Below are 17713 nucleotides of genomic sequence, written 5' to 3' on the forward strand. Positions count from 1 at the left end.
GTTCCACTTGATGAGGGAAAACGAAGCGGGCAGGACTGAAACGTAACGGGAACCTACAGCGCTGTTTTGCGTTTGGCACATCTCAGAAACTTTAAGGCTTCACTCAAATTTAAGAACTCTAGAGGGACCCTGCCCCGGACCTTATCCCTGACCCTGCCCTTGCCCCTTGCCCCTCCTCCTCCATACTCGTCCCTAGGAGCTAGCACACAGACTCTGAAGTTGTCTCATGTTTTCACTTTATTCATTTTGGGGGGAGGAGGGGGAGGAGGTGGGTTGAGACGCCGAGGCCTCAGCTCTTCATTTCCGTCCCAGGGATGCTGGGGACAGGATTCCTTCGTCAGGTGCTGAGACAGTCGGCCGAGTCCAGAGACAGGAAAACATCTGCCTTGCACTGGAAAGTCCCGAGTCCGTCTGGGAGCAGCTCGCAGCTCTGCAGATTCGGAGCGATGTCCTTCACACACACCGCCTGGGCGGGGAGGGGACCGGACGAAGATGAAGAAGGCATCCGCACGGCAGGCCCGGCCTCCCCCGGGGCTCCCTAGCCGTCCCGCGGCTCCCCCGGCGGTCCAGCGGCCCGCACCTCTTCCAGACCCATCCCTTCTCATCACCCGCCACCCACCCCAGCCCTCCGGACCCTTCTAGGTCACCCTGCCTTGTCCCTTCACGGGACCCCCCAGTCACCCAACACTCACGAGGTTCCGAAGGCTGGTCCGAGGCTCGGCAAAGGTGCTGCTTGCAGGGGCGTCCAGCACCGGGTCAGAGCGCCGGGCATACGGAGAGCGGCGGATGCCGGACAGCAGCCCCGACGCCCGGCCCACGGAGTAGTAGCTGGGGCCGGCTGACTGCTTGTACCAGGCGTGGCCGGGTGGCACCAGCAGGAGGCCGAGTGCCAGGATGGCCGCCACCAGCTTCCCGGAGGAAGGCATTGGGGAGCGCAGATGAGACGGACGGACTCACGACGGACAAGCTGTAGCAACCCCTCCTTCGGCCACCAGAAGCTCTGAGTCTCGGAGGAGCTCGACTGCTCCTTATATCAACATTGGGGAAGCGCACGCTGCGTGCGGAGAGGAGGGGGAGGCGGGCCTGGGGGGCTCCGAGCCCTCCCCGCCCCCCAGTGCAACACCCCAAACACAGCAAAGGCAGGAGGGAGGCGGGAAGCCGCGGGGGAGGAGGTGAGGAGCGGGCTCGGAAGCTTGTCTAAAACCCGGGCAGCACCACCTCCACTTGGGGAAAGGGTGTCCAGCCGGAGTTGTGGGAAGTTCTTTGCTCCCCTTCAGAGAGATGGAAGTGTGCAGCCAAAAAGCTCTCTCTGGCCTGGGAACCTGCAAAGTCTGGCCATCTCCTAGTGCAGCCACGCCCCGGGACTGGCTCAGCCCAATTCAGAAGGTGGAACCTGACGCTATCAGATTTAGTAGCTCAGGGGACACAAAGACATCAGGCCGACTGGATAACAGATGAGTTTTCTAGTCCAGGTGAGAACCCACACTCACGAGCCCACGAATGAGCTAGGCTGGATAACCGTAGAACCTAGAGCCGGCCATAGAACCATCCCAGTTTTCCCAAATATAGTCTGATGTCCCGCCCTTTCTCATGGACCCCTCCCTTTTACACAACCCAAGGGATCAAAACCCAATTTGTTTTAGAAGGCACACACACCAGGTAAGGCGGAAAACGTGGGCTGATACCCAAAGGATTTCAAGTATTTGCAGTTTATCCTAACTTAGCCAGCCCTAAGAACCCCAAGTTCAGATTGGGGAAAAGAAAGAGCATGGTCCGTTAAGGGTTGGGGCAATGGTGACAAATTGTGTGGCCAATTTGTTCCTGAACAGAATGATACAGCAGGTGTATAGCACGGGATAGGATCGGGCCAGCAAAGATATCCAATCTGGGCTGGTGGTAGAAAGTGACATTAACTCATTATTTGAAGTGAATAGAAAAGCAGCTCTTTGATATCAGCATTTAAAATAGGTTCCTAAACAAGGAGCACCACAAAGATTCCATGGAGATTCTGAAAGCTTAGCAGGGTGTTTCATCATGGGAGGGGGGGGTCTGTTTGGGTCAGTGACAATCTGAGAGACAAAGGGGAATGGTTCCAAAATACAAAGTCTTGGTAGCTTAAGAACAAAGGCCATTCTGGGGTGGGTGCCATTTCCTGGAACACCAGAGAAGAAAGGGGGGGGCAGTTCTAAACCAGTGGGTTCCCATAACTGGCAGAGGATCTGAGAATGACAGCCAGAGATTGGGAAGCCCACACTACTGAGATGACCATAGGAAGCAGCATATTTCAAGGAAGTTTTTAAGACTGGAGGGCAGACAAGGAGATGGACTTCCCTAATCTTTTTTTTTTTTTTTTTGCTGGGCAATGAGGTTTAAGTGACTTGCCCAGGGTCTCACAGCTAGTGTCAAGTGTCTGAGTAGTATTTGAACTCAGGTCCTCCTGAATCCAGGGCCTGCACTTTATCCACTGCGCCACCTAGCTGCCTCATCCCTAACTATTCTTACCTAAAACCTATTGCCCTTCTATGGTTGTAAGGCTAATAAAAGTAGGGTTACTCTCCTTTAAAGGGTATTCAATACTATCTGAAGAGTATTCATTAAATGTATACAGTGTGCATAGCATTAAGGGCCCTGAGAAATACAAAATAGGTTTGAAAAGACCTGCCCTCAAGGTGTCTACAGTTTGTTTTTTTTTTTAATGAGGCAATTGGGGTCAAGTGACTTGCCCAGGGTCACACAGCAAGTAAGTGTTAAGTGTCTGAGGCCGGATCCGAACCCAAGTACTCCTGACTCCAGGGCCGGTGCTTTATCCACTGCGCCACCTAGCTGCCCCATGTCTACAGTTTTTGTTAAGACAACCTATACTTTTTGCTGCTTCCCTGGAGAAATACTTCCAGCTCAGCCATGCTATGACTTTGGAAACATCCTCCAGCATCACTGACAGGCAAGCCTAGCCTGCTTCCTAAAGCTTATCTGAATTCTGAAGGAGACAGTGGGAATGGAAAACAAGCTCTCTCTATATTGAAGTTGAACTAGATTATTCCTAAGGGGCTTTTTTTTCTCTCTCCAACATTTTATGATGTCACAGGGCCAAAAATGACTATAAGTAACCTAAAGGAAAATGACAAACCCATGACAAGCTGGGCGTGCCGGTATTGTACTTCCTATTAGGGACACTGAGGCCGGCAGATCTCCTAAAGCTGGTAGTCCTGAGCTGCAGTTTGTTTACACCAAGTACTATGTTAACATGGTGAGCCCAAGAGTGAGGGTGGGAGTGGGGGGGTGGAGGTTGGAGGATGGTCTCAAGTTGCCTAGGAAGGTTCAAACTGGCTTAGATTAGAAATGGAGGAGGTCCAAGTTCCTATGCTGACTAGAATGGGACTGGACCCATGAATTTATAATCTGAGCAAGACAGGGAAACAGTCTTTAAAAAAAAGAAACACTTCATATCACTGATCTTAGTAGTGTCAAAATCTAGTGACCAATCATTATAAGACATGGCCAATGTGTTGATTTTACTTAACTGTAATAATTTGTTACGAGGGAGGGCTTTAGTGGATCAGGTACCATTAAGGTGTTACAATGATATGAACAAGAGTATTAATAAAATAAATGAAAGGGGGGGGGGGACGACAAATGACCAGCTTCAATGGCCAATATGGTTCCAGATCATATATTTAGAAATGGAAGAGACTTTAGAGGCCATAAGAGTCCAATTCCCACATTTTACAGGTGAGAAAACTGAGGCACAGAGACATTAAGTGACTTGTGTCCAGGGTCACCATAGGAAGTGTTGTTGTTTTTTAATTTGGGGGGTTGGGGGGGCAATGAGGGTTAAGTGACTTGACCAGGGTCACATAGCTAGTGTCAAGTTTCTGAGGCTGAATTTGAATCCGGGTCCTCCTAAATCCAGGGCTGGTGCTTTATTCACTGCACCACCTAGTTGCCCCTATACTAAGTGTTTGAAGCAGAATTTGAACCCAGGGCAAGTCACTTAACCCTCATTGCCCTGTCCAAATAAATAAATAAATAAATAAATAAATAAATAGAAGAATTTGAACCCAGGTCTTCCTGACTCCCAAGTCTAGTATCCTCTCCCCTATAACACACTGCCTTTCAAAAAAGCCCTGACTTAGACATGTTGAGGCTTGAACTTGAAGCTTCACACATACAAAGCATGCCTTCTACAATGAACTACCTCTCATTTTTCTTGTTCTATTTATCAGGGCTTTCATGGAGCCATTCAGGGGCAGAAAGTCTAGCTCCATTTCTGTCTGATTTCTCATCCTACAGAATTCACACCCTCCCTATACCCTTTTCCCACTCTGCCAGCAAGTAAGAACTTCTCTCAAGTCTGGCTATTACCCTGGACTGATATACATGCTGCAAGTTATGCTATACATGTAGAAATAGCTATTGTGTGTCCTAGTCATTGTTTTGTCCCCCTCCTAGTGTTTGTGTCTTCTTAACCTGTTTATGTCAGAGAGCCCTAAAGCAGCAGTAAGTCTCCTCTCATTTTTACAGGAGGGCCTCACTGTTGTTTCACAGAAATGTTTATTCATGAGTATTTTCATATCAAGATACATCAGAGGCGTATAAACCTATCAAGTGAAGAACTGGGGTGCCCTAGAGGCCTTTAGCAAAGCTCAGAGAGTTTAATGAATTTTAGTTCTCAAGAAAGTTTCAACACTGTCAATGGAAAAAACCAAAATCAAGTCAAGTCCTATTTCCAACCCTCTTATAATCAAAGAAGCCTAATCCTGTGAACCTACTCCAGCTTCTATGTGCTGGAAGAGAGGGTTAAAACACAGAGGAAAAAAAGGTGACTGTGTGCCCACTTTGTTCCCCATGTCGTTCCTATGATGTGAATGGTCTCAATGTTCCTGTTAAAAGGACCAAACCTACAGGAGTGTAAAAAATGACCCCATTTTGTGGCATGGGAAGGGGAATCTATAAGCCCAAGGTTACAGAGTTCTTCACCACATGACAGGTTTGAAGATAGACGTCACAGAAAGCATCAGTCATTCCTTGAACTTCCATTCTTGTCGACACATGGGACAATGCTGCTGTACTTGCTGAGAATTAAGCCACTTCAGAATGCAGTGCATATGGAAACAGTGTGAGCACTGTCCCCACACAAGAGGGCAGTCATCCCCAGGTACCTTACCTGCCAGAAAAAAAAAAAAAATTTAGGTGATAAGCAGCAAGTTTGCCATCTAAAGTTATAATTTACTGACTACACGAAATTCAACTATTTTATTCTTTTATCTTTAATTCAAACACTTATTCAGTGTCTACAATGTGCGAAGTACGTATACCCTTCTACCTGCCCCTATGTATACCCATCCATTTTTCCTTATTCACAAAACTGCCATGTTTTCCCCCTCCATCTTTAGGAACAGGGTAGTAAGTTAATAACAGTGATAGGTTGAAGGAGCTGAGGCACTTTACCTGCAGAAGAAAGACTTGGTGGGAGACACCATAGGCATTTTCAAAAGCACATTTAGGCTTGACCTAAGAAAAAATTTCCCAATAATTTCTTTTCTTTCTTTTTTTTTTGGGGGGGGGGTAAGGCAACTGGGGTTAAGTGACTCGCCCAGGGTCACACAGCTAGTAAGTGTCAAGTGTCTGAGGTCAAATTTGAACTCAGGTCCTCCTGAATCCAGGGCTGGTGCTTTATCTACTGCACCACCTAGCTGCCCTCTCTAATCATTTCTTTTTTGTTGTTTGTTTTGTTTTGTTTTGTTTTGTTTTGCAGGGCAATGGGGGTTAAGTGACTTGCCCAGGGTCACACAGCTAGTAAGTGTCAAGTGTCTAAGGCCGGATTTGAACTCAGGTACTCCTGAATCCAGGGCCAGTGCTTTATCCACTGCACCACCTAGCTGCCCCCTCTAATAATTTCTTAACATCCAAAAGTGAAATGGTGGCATTGAAAAGCTTTTGGACAAGCAAAATTAATGCTGCTAAGATAAGAGGGAAAATTTTTTTGTGTGTTAAATATCTGACAGGTACATAGATATAATTATAAGATATAATATCTTCTAAGATATTATAGGGAATTAATAGGTCAAAGAATATAAACAAAGATTTCTCAAAAGAAGCACTGAAAACTATTAACAACCACATGAAACACTGTTTCTAATCACTTAATAAGAGAAATGCAAAGGATGATAAATGAAGCTCCCAATTTTCCTTGGAAATATAGGATACTATAGATATAAAATACGGCCGAGATGGTTAGACAGCCACTGGATACTTTTGCAATCTCGAGCCCCATTACAATTGTCATTTTTTAATTTGCTTAGAGTTTTTTGTTGTTCTCTACAAATTGCCAGTAGACATTTCAAATTGGATGTCCCATAGATAACTCAAATTCAACATGTCCAAAACAGAAATCATTATCCCTGTGTCTCCTGGCCCCCAAATTCACCTCTCTTTCAAACTTTCTTATTGCTGTTGAGGAAACCATCTATCCTCCCCATCATGCAGGTTGCAGCCTGCATTATCTTTGACATCTCTCACTCCATATATTCATTCAGGTGCCAAATCTCATTTCTATCCCCACGACATTTCAAATTCCAATCCCTTCTTTCTAACTCATACAAAGTAGCTAAGTGTCAATGTGGATAGAAAGATGGGCCTGGAGTCAGGAAAGCCTGAGTTCAAATCTGGTACTAGACTTTTACCATCTGTGAAACCCTAGACAAGTCACTTAAACTTGTTTTTCCTCAGTTTCCTCAACTGTAAAATGGGATTTTTAACAGCACCTACATGGAAGGATTGTTGTGAAGATCAAATGAGATAATAATTATAATGCCTTAGCATAGTGGTATATAAATGCTTATTCCCTTCTTCTTCTTCCTTCCCAAATATTGCCATTACACTATCTCAGGACCTCTCTCACCTGTGCTACTGCAAAAGTGTCCTAATTAGTCTCCCTGCTTCAAAACTCTTTAATTTATCCTCCAACAGCTGGCAAACTTTATTTTCTTAAAGCCCAGGTCATTTCCATAATCAAAAACTCCACTGGCTCCCAAATGCTGTTTGGATCGAATTTAAACTGTTAGGCATATAAAGTCCTTCACAGCCTTGGCCCAAACTACCTTTCGGGCCTTATTATACATTACTCTTCTTTATGAACTATATGATCCAACCAAATTAGTTTTCTTTCTGTTCCTCAGATAGAATACTCCAACTTCTATCTTCATACCCTTTTCTGAGTATCTTCCATGTGTGAAATATACTCCCCTCACCTCTGAGACTCAGCTCAAGTGCCACCATTTTTGTGAAACCTTTCCTCATCCCTCCCAGTTCCCAGTGTCAACCCTTCCAAAATTATCTTTTATTTTTATATATATGTATATTCTTTACATCCTTATTTATGTACATGTTCTCTCTCCCTATAAAATATAAGTACTGCTTCCTTTTAGTCTTTGTATCTCTAGTACTTAACACACTGCCTGGTTGCTGATTTGATTTTTCTGGGAAAAGGGAATGGCTACAGGTGAAACTGATTGTAATGTAAAAATAAAAAGCATCAATCAAACTTTTTAAAAAGTGAAAGATACTGCCTCAAGAGTCAGTGGATTCCCTGTACACTGAAGGTTTTCAAACAGAAGCTGACTGACCACTCACTGGGAAGGTTAAAGAAGGAATTCCTACTCAGCTTAAGGAATTGGAGATCCTTTCCAATTGAGTTTCTTTGAAACGCCAAGAAATACCTCTGGTGTGGGTCTGGTTTCTTGTTTGCTGTTTTTTAGTCAACTTTGCCTCAAGGAGTAGACGTTCCTTCCCCCCCCCCCCCCAACCCTTTCCTCTTTTTAACTTCCTTATTACTGTCAAGGGCACCGCCAACCTCCCAGCCCTCCCAGGCTTGAAACCCAGGGAGTCGTGACTCCTCACTGTCTCAGCCCCAAGGTCTGTCAATTTCACCTTTACAACATCTCTCCTGACACTGCCACCACTCTACTGCATCACCGAGCACACCTTGAATCCTGCAATTGCCTGGGGCTGAGGCTGACTGTCTCAAGTTTTTCCTCACTCCAATCCATCCTCCATTCAGCCACTAGGGATTTTTTTTAAAGCACAAGTCTGACTATGTTATTTCTCTACTCAATAAACTCCAATGGCTCCCTATCATCTCCAAGATCAAATATAAAACAGTTTGTTTGGCATTAGAGTCTTTCATAAGCCAGTACGGCCTCCCCCCACCCCAACTTCCTGGCATTCCTCAAACAAGGTATTTGATCTCTTGGCTGCCTACAGTGCTCTCTCTCCTCACCCTGGCCTCCCTGGCTGCCTTCAGGGCCCAGCTAAAAACTCACCTTCTGCACAAAGTCTTTCCCAATCCCTTTTAGTTCTAGTGTCTTTCTTCTGTTGATGATTTCCTATTTATCCAATACATACCTTGTTTGTACATAGTTGTTTGTTTGTTGTCTCCCCCATTAGTTTGTAGCTTCTCAAGGGCAGGGACTGTCTTTCCACTTTCTTTGAATCCCCAGCTCAGTGCTCAGCACATAGGAGGCGCCTGATATATGTCTGACTGTTAGGACAGAATTGTATGGGGCCTCAAGGGTGCAGATTATTGTTCTGAGTTTTAGAACAGTTATATGGACACAAAGGCCCCACTGGTACTTCATGAATGATATGAATGAGGCTGAAATAGAGCCGTCTTCAGGGAAAACAAAACGGAAGTACAAGGAAGTATTTAAAAATCAGGTCTATTATGGACTGTCCACTGGGATCTCAGACTCTTTTTCTTATCCTGGGTGCCAGAAGGAAAGAACATCTTGTGTCTTACGATACAGGACACAAGAGTCTAATGAGGTGGAGACTACTCTAGGTTAAGTGTTTGTTTTTTTCATAGGTATATATGTTGCCTCCCCAACATTTCTTTTCTGTGATATCCCCCACACTGCCTAGAACAGTACTGAGCAATACACACAAGGAATACATAAATAATGCTACCTAGCCCTCAAAAGCTGGAGCCCTTTCATTCTCAAGGCAGTCTTAAGACAGGCCAGTGACACTTCAGATCTGCCAGATATTTCTAAAGAAGTGTCAGAAAAATCTTCCAATTCCTATGCCTGTGCAACTAGTAGAAGAGCTAGCAAAAACTATGACTGTTTGATAAATTGACTAGATTAATGGTCAAATACAATTAATGGACAACTTCAGAGGAAACTGGTAAAGATCTCTGAACTGGTAAGAGTGAATGAGAATAATACATACAATACTAACAACATTATAGAGAAAAACAACCTTTTTATTTGTTCAACGGGGAGTGGGTGGGAGGGATGTACATAAAATACTTAATTGAAAAAAATAAAAATAACTATAAAATTTATATATTTATAGCAGCTCTTTTTGTAGTAGCTAAGAATTGGAAATCAAAGGAATGCCCATCAATTGGGGAATGGCTAAACAAGCTGTGATGATGGTGATGGAATATTATTGTGCTATAAGAAATGACAAGCAGGATGATTTCAGAAAGGCCTGGAAAGACTTGTATGAACTGATATATTGTGAAGTGAGCAGAACCAGGAGAACATTGTACAGTGACAGCAATATTGTTTTGGGTTTTTTGGGGTGAGGCAATTGGGGTTAAGTGACTTGCCCAGGGTCACACAGCTAATAAGTGTTAAGTGTCTGAGGCAGGATTTGAACTCAGGTCCTCCCGACTCCAGAGCCAGTGCTCTATCCACTTCAACACCTAGCTGCCCCAGCAGCATTATTGTTAGATGAAGAACTGTGAAGGACTTAAGTCTTCTCAGCAATACAATGATCCAAAACAATCCCAAAGGACTAATGATGAAGCATACTATCTACCTCCAAAGAATGAACTGATACTGATTGAACACAGACTGAAGAATGCTATTTTTCACTTTCAATTTTTTCTTTTATTCAAGTTTTCTTATACAAAATGACTAATATGGTAATGTTTTACATAATTGCACATGTATAACCTATATCTGATTGCTTACCACCTCAGCGAGGGGAGAAGGGAAGGAGGGATAAAATTTGGAATTCAAAACTTTAAAATAAAGATGTTTATTATTTTAAAAAATAATTTATAGGACTTCAATATTGCAAATGAAAAACAACTTTGAAAGATTTAAGAACTCTGATGAATGCAATGATCAATTCTAACTCCAGGATGATGAAACATGCTTTTGACCTCTAAGCAGAGGTGTTGGACTCTAGGTAAAAAATAAGACTAGACATTTTCAGACATGAACAGGGTGTGAATTTGTTCTACTTAATTATATTTATATGTTCTAAGGAAAGGCTTCTTCTGGGCATGGGAGAAGCAGGTAGTAATGATACTTTTAAAAAAGATACAAGAATGTTTTAAAATTACACAGAAGAGAGTAGAAAAGTATAGAAGGGGATTAGACAAGGGAGGAAGTATGGATAACTACAGTTTAACATGTACAATTTTTAGAAATCAAGCTATATATATATGAGATTCAGTTTCATATACAATATATTTTTGGTTTTTGGTATATGGAAATGTCCATGTTTGTTACTGTCAAGTTCATAATTTTTTTTTCTAAAAGAAACAGTACATTCATCCCTCAACATAATTTCAACAATTCAAAGTTAGAAACATTCATACACATCCATATTTAGTCAGCTCCTTCTTATCTTCACAACCAATTCCTCAGATAACCAAGAATAAAGAGCCTTATACCAAACCTCTCTGTGCACCCACTTTTACACACACATATATCTGTAAGCTAAAAGCTGCTCTTTTCTGATATCTCCTCTCTTTCCAAGGTGCTATTATTAATGTCAGTCAGTCAACCAGTACTTATTTAGGGTTGATTATGTGCCACCAACCCCTATGCTGGGAAGGAGCCTCTGTGGAGATGCAGGCTGGCCACTGCTTTGGCACTGTCAACATCAGGAAACAATATGATTCTATCAATGGAAATGATACTACAGAAACATTACAATCTGCTTTGTCCTTGTACTTTAAAAATGGGGTAGAGAGGGGCAGCTAGGTGGCCCAGTGGATTAAGCACTGGCCCTGGATTCAAGAGGATCTGAATTCAAATCTGGCCTCAGACACTTGACACTTACTAGCTGTATGACTTTGAGCAAGTCATTTAACCCTCATCACCCAGCAAACAAAACAAACAAAAAAAGGGGGAGTAGAGAACCTTTCCATCTGCCTTGCAGCTTCCACTATGTTGTCTGTCTGTCACACACACACACATGCCCTTTAAATTGTGAGCTCTTTGAAAGCAGAGATAGTCTTACTTCTAAACCTGCAGTGTTTGATAACTGATTTATTCATTCTCAGCGATTTGGAGGTTTGTTAGTGGGGTTTTGTTGTTGTTGTTGGGTTTTTTGGCAGGGCGATGAGGGTTAAGTGACTTGCCCAAGGTCACAGAGCTAGTAAGTGTCAAGTGTCTGAGGCCAGATTTGAACTCAGGTCCTCCTGAATCCAGGGCAGGTGCTTTATCCACTGCACCACCTAGCCGCCCCCATGTGTGGGGTTTTTTTTAACATGGCTATTTTTAGTTTGGATTTCTTCCCCTGAGAAATGCCTATTCATATCCTTTGACTATTTATCTAGAGAGGCTGCTAGGTGGAGCAGTGCAATCTGGAACACCTGATTTAAAATGCAGCCTCAGATACTTCCTAGCTATGTGACCCTGTGCAAGTCACTTAACTTCTGCCTACCTCAGTGTAAAATGGGGACAAGTAGGGGAATATCTTGGCTATTTGACCTTTATCAGATAGATGTGCTACAAAGGTTTTTGTATTTTTTTCCTCAGTTGAATTCAAGTCTAACAGAAATAATTCTTAAATGCAAAACTTTTCAATTTTATGTAATCAAAACTGTCCATTTTCTCTCTTAATCCTCTCTTGTTCATTATAAAGGGCTCTTCCCCCACCCAAAGCATGGAAAAGGTATCTCCTTGAACACTGTGCACAGAGACAGCAATATTGTTTGATGAAGAACTGTGAATTACTTGACTTTTCTCAACAATGCGACGATCTAAGACAATCCCAAAGGACTATAGATGAAAAATACTATACACCTCCAAAGAAAGAACTGATATTGATGGAACAGACTGAAGCATGCTATTTTTCACTTTCTTTCATTTTCTTTTCTTTTAATCAAGTTTTCTTATACAAAATGACAAATGCGGTAGTATTTTGCATAATCATACATGTATAACTCATATCTGATTGCTTGCAGACTCAGGGATGGAGAAGAGGAGGGAGGGAAGGAGGGATAAAAATTGGCACCCAAAACTATAAATAAAAATGTTTATTACATTAAAAAAAGTTATCTCCTTTCATTCCTGTAGTCTTTTATACTATGACCTTTTATATCTAGGTCATTTAATATGTTATATGAGATGTTCATCCAAGTTATAGATTTGAGGAAGTCTGTGAACTTGGATGGGAAAAAATTTTCCTATTTTTACTCATCTCTAACTGAAATGTAGCAATCGTGATTTTTAAAAAATCATTATTATGAAGATTCCATAGGCCTCACCAGATTGCCAAAGGGGTCCAGGATACTAAAAAATAAAAATAAATAAAAGGAACCCTGATATAATGATAATTTCTGCAAGAGTACTTTCCAATTTTTTTACCCCAGCAGGTCTTAGATTTGCTGAACATTATGCTATTATGTTCTATTACATCTGGATCTTGGGTACCTAATCTGTTGTTTGTCAACTTTTCAGTAATCCTTTGGTAGTTTCATTAGTATGGCACTAAACCTATGAATTTAGGTAATATGATTTTCATTAGCATAGCCAAAACAAGCAATTAAGATCTGATATTTATCTTCCTTTATTTCTGTGAAGAATGCTTTGTAGTTTTTTTCAAAGAATTCCTATGTTGTCATGGTAAAATGACACCCGGATATTTTATACCTTCTGTGCTATTTTTCAGTGGAATTTCTTTTTCTGTCATACTTTGTTAGTAATGAACAGAAAGGCTGATGATTTCTGTGGGTTTATTTTATACACTATTCTGTTTCTATTATTTTTTTAGTTGATTCTTTAGAGTTCTCTAAGTTATCCTATCATTTCCCCAAAGTAATAATTGTTTTTCCTTTGCTCTATACTTATTCCTTCATTTCTTTCACTAGTTTTACTGTTATATCTAGAATTTCTAGAACTGTGTCAATAATCATGGTGACAAAGGATACACACACACACACACACACACACACACACACACACATATATTGGGGGGGGGGCCATGACGGTTAAGTGACTTGCCCAGGTTCACACTGATAGTGAATGTCAAGTGTCTGAGGCTGGATTTGAATTCAGGTCCTCCTGAATCCAGGGCCGGTGCTTTATCCACTGTGCCACCTAGCTGCCTCATAGACACCATATTTCCATTCCAGGATAGCTCTAAACTATTTATAATGTCCTTTAGTGTGAATCCTGGTTGAAATTCAATTTGTCTCTTTCTGGTTTTGGTTGGAAACTCCAGTTAGGAATTCTTTTGGCACTTCTAACTCAACATGTGTAAAAATTAGTTCCTCTCTCTAAAATAAAATAAAATAAATAAAATGAAATAAAAATTTAAAAATTGTCAGAAACTGATCATATCTAACTTCTAAAAATTCTATTCAAGCCATCGATTTCTTTGTTAAGTTCTTATTAGCTTTGTCTAATTCTTTTTGATTATGATTATGATTATTATTTTTGCAAGGCAATGAGGATTAAGTGACTTGCCCAGGGTCACACAGCTAGTAAGTGTCAAGTCGAACTCAGGTCCTCCTGAATCCAGGGCCAGTGCTTTATCTACTGTGCCACCTACCTGCCCCAGCTTTGTCTAATTCTTTTTTTTTTTTTAAAGTGAGGCAATTGGGGTTAAGTGACTTGCCCAGGGTCACACAGCTAGTAAGTGTTAAGTGTCTGAGGCCGGATTTGAACTCAGGTATTCCTGACTCCAGGGCTGGTGCTCTATCCACTGTGCCACCTAGCTGCCCCTTGTCTAATTCTTAAAAGAACACACTGAGGTCACCAAAAGCTTTGTTATGTATCTTCCTAAAATTCCTGAAACTATTTAGATGCTATGCCATTTGTTGAACATATATTACAGCACTGATATTATTTCATTATCTGTGGGGCTTTTAAGTATAATATAGTTTCCCTGCTTATCTCTTCTAATCATGTTTATTTCCTACCATAGCCTAGTCCGATATCAAGATTGCTTTTTTTTTTTTTTTTTTTTTTTTTTGGTGAGGCAATTGGGGTCAAGCGACTTGCCCAGGGTCACACAGCCAGTTAAGTGTCATGGGTCTGAGGCCAGATTTGAACTCAGGTCCTCCCGAATCCAGGGCCGGTGCATTCACTGCGCCACCTAGCTGCCCCAACATTGCATTTTAAAAATCTGCCCATAGCATTCTGCTCCTGCCCCTTGTTTTGCCCAATGTCACACAATTAGTAAGTAGAACAAAGATTTAAATCTAGGTCCTATGACTCTAAATAGAATTTTTGTTCCACTGCCAACCTTAACACTACCTCTACAATTAAGGAGGACTGATTTTGCCTCTTTAGTCCTTGAGGTGTTTGGCCCTTCTTAAATGACCACTCAATGTAGCTAAACTTTTTATATGCTTTAGCACGTAGTAAAGTATTTAATTAATGATTGCTAAGTGGACTGTGGTATACTATGACTCCAAGTCAGGTTCTATCTACAAGTTTAGTGTTCTTTTCACTAAGTCACAATAAAAGTCAATAACAGAATAATGTCTGCAATGGCTTTTAACAACTTGCAAATCTGAATGGAGTGGCAGAAGTAGGATAAATCAACAATCAGGATGAGCTTGTTCTATTCATCCTAGGTGAAAATCAGAGTAGAAGAAATAATGACTGTTTCAAACACCACTTACTGTGTGATCCTGGGCAAATTGCATAACCTCTCTCACCTTAAAGCTCTATATAAATGTTAATTTTTACAACTTTTGTTATAGACGAATACTTTTCAAGGTGCTAGATAAGATTTAAAAAATATTGCCTCTATAGTTAAAGAGCTTATACTTTAATACAGCAGTTCTCAAACTTTTTGGTCTCAGAATTTACACTCTTAAAATTACCGAGGACATGCCCAAAGAGCTTTTGCTTTATGTGAATTATCTGCAGATATTTATCATATTACAAATGAAAACATCTTAGTATCATTATGAAAAGCCTTTTTTTTTTAAAAACCTCTCAGGGACCCCTAGAGATCCCTAGACCACATTTTAAGAACCACTAGTCTAAAAGCAAGGAAAAGAATGACAGTGTTAAAAGAAATTGGAGAAGAAAGTGAATACTATGGAGGAGAATCAAAGAAAGCTTCATAATCTGAACTCATCTTGAATGAAGAGATATTTTTTTTTAACATATAAGGTATTTTATTTTTTCCGTTACATGTAAAGATAGTTCTCAATTTTTGTTTATACAAGCTTTACAATTTCAGATTTTTCTCCCTCCCTTCCCTCCCTCCCCCCTCCCCTAGTCAGCAGGTAATCTGATATAGGTTATATCTATATATCTATATCTATATAGATATAGATATATCTATACACACATGTATATATACACACATAATAACATTAATCCTATTTCTATTTCTGCATTAGTCCTGTTATAAGAGAAAAAATCAGAGCAATGATGAAAAACCTCAAAATAGAAAAAAAAAACAACAGCACCAAAACCAAAAGAAATAGTATGGTTCATTCAGCATCTATACTCCACAGTTCTTTTTTTTTTTTCCTTGGATTTGGAGATCCTCTTCTATCATGAGTTCCCTGGAACTCTTCTGTACCACTGCATTGGTGAGAAGAATATAGTCCATCACAGTGGATCAACACTCAATGTTGATAATACTGTGTATAATGTTCTTCTGGTTCTGCTCATCTCACTCATCATCAGCTCACGCAAGACCCTCCAGGTTTCTCTGAACTCCTCCTGCTCATCGTTTCTTACAGCACAATAGTATTCCATTGTATTCATATACCACAACTTGTCCAGCCATTCCCCAGTTGATGGGCATCCCCTCAACTTCCAATTCCTTGCCACCACATAAAGAGCAGCTATAAATATTTTTGTACATGTGGGTCCCTTTCCCCTTTCCATGATTTCTTTGGGAAAAAGACCTAGAAGTGGTATTGCTGGATCAAAGGGTATGCACAGCTTTATTGCCCTTTGGGCATAATAACTGAAAGACGCCAGTTTTTCAAGGACCACCCTTTTGGGGAGGAGATGAACAGTCCGCCTGCTGCGCATGTCAGACTGCCTGCCGGGTACAGTCCGCCTGCTGCGCATGTCAGACTGCCTGCCGGGTACAGTCCGCCTGCTGCGCATGTCAGACTGCCTGCCGGGTACAGTCCGCCTGCTGCGCATGTCAGACTGCCTGCTGGGTACAGTCCGCCTGCTGCGCATGTCAGACTGCCTGCCGGGGTTTTTTTTGACTTCCGGGGTGGAGAGAAGGGGAGTAGCCTTTTTTGCCGGCTTGGCGGGACTCCTGGCGGCGCGGGACTGACGGTCTGACTCACTCCAAAGGTGGCCTAAATCGGTTTGGTGAGTTTTTATAAGGAATATAGACTAAGCCTAGATTTAAGACGATTTGTACTGTATTTCTATTTTCCTATCCTTCTAATCAACAACACCTTATATACAATAAAGGCTCTATCTAGAAAACCAGAAGCTTCTTCCATTTACTAGTCTGGGAGATGAATTAAGGGAAGGGTTAAGTAGGGGAGATTTATGATCTAATATCCAATTTTAAATCTCACAGTTTGGCGACCCCGAAGGGACCTTAAGGACCCTCCCACCCTCCCTAGTTTGGCCATAAGCCGGCTAATTCGGTGGATTTTCCAAATACCCCCCCCCCCCCCCCCCCCGCGGACTTTCCCTTTGTCTAATCTCCCTTAAAGACTTTAAGCCTCTGAAAGTCTCGCTTTAAACAGAAAAGCCAGCCCAGTTTAAAGGGCAAGATGCTTGAATATTCTACCATCCCTTTGATTTTTCTCATCGGAATGTATTGGGACAGCATAACATCCCGACTTAGAGGAATAGTTTACTCAATGGTCCTTCATAACATTATTGGTTTTTTCCTCATTCAGGCAGCAAAAAGTTTTTTGTATAATAGTATACGTGAGAATCTTTGGGAAAATACGTTTAATATAAGTAGAAATTTTATGCCTGCAATTGAAATACCTTTTAATACCACATCCATAGTTCATACGACTAAGGATTTTATTCTTTTTTGTTGTTTTTTTTTTGTTTTTGTTATTATCATTGTTTTTGTTATTATCATTGTTATGATGTGGGGGAAACTCTCACATATGGAGAGAGACCTCAAAATGGCTGTTTCTACTAGAGATGATCCAAGTTCAGAATCAGATCAGCAGAAACTACTCCCTCTGCAGGAAGCTATAGAACATAGTAAGAAGGGAGTGCCAATTCAAGTCAGAAAATATAGCCCCTTTAGACCAAGTGACTTGAGCGCATGGAAATCAATCATCCCTAGTTTTGAGAAAAATCCAAACACTGTAATTTCACAGTTAAGGACTATATTTAATGCATATCAACCCAGTTGGGCTGATGTTACTTGCCTTTTGGAAACTTTACTGTCCCCAACTGAGATTACAGATATTATCTCAGCAGGAAATGCCCTTGTTGCGAAAGGTAAGGCCGATGTGGAATGGCCTCTAAAGGATCCAGAGTGGAATTATAATGAT

The 17713-nt window shown here is 41.5% G+C and overlaps 2 protein-coding genes across 4 annotated transcripts in view; both read right to left on the reverse strand.

The window, feature by feature from the left end:
- Positions 1–254: 254 nt before the first annotated feature.
- On the reverse strand, positions 255–3780 carry NPB (neuropeptide B). The gene is made up of 2 exons (XM_044000181.1): positions 693–3780; positions 255–466 (listed from the first exon to the last, which is right to left on the reverse strand). Exons 1-2 carry the CDS (start codon positions 924–926, stop codon positions 338–340), a joined length of 363 nt encoding a protein of 120 aa, XP_043856116.1. The 5' UTR covers positions 927–3780; the 3' UTR covers positions 255–337.
- A 754-nt stretch (positions 3781–4534) lies between these two features.
- The window catches only part of ANAPC11 (anaphase promoting complex subunit 11), a 28012-nt gene continuing 14833 nt past the window's right edge, over positions 4535–17713 (reverse strand). For all 3 annotated transcript variants that reach the window (XM_044001633.1, XM_044001631.1, XM_044001632.1), the window contains one exon: positions 4535–5164. In XM_044001633.1, coding sequence (XP_043857568.1) covers positions 5019–5164 — 146 coding nt within the window. In that variant the 3' untranslated portion in view covers positions 4535–5018. The remainder of the gene's footprint in view (positions 5165–17713) is intronic.

Source organism: Dromiciops gliroides, chromosome 4, assembly GCF_019393635.1.
Source record: "Dromiciops gliroides isolate mDroGli1 chromosome 4, mDroGli1.pri, whole genome shotgun sequence".
NCBI classification, from domain to species: domain Eukaryota; kingdom Metazoa; phylum Chordata; class Mammalia; order Microbiotheria; family Microbiotheriidae; genus Dromiciops; species Dromiciops gliroides.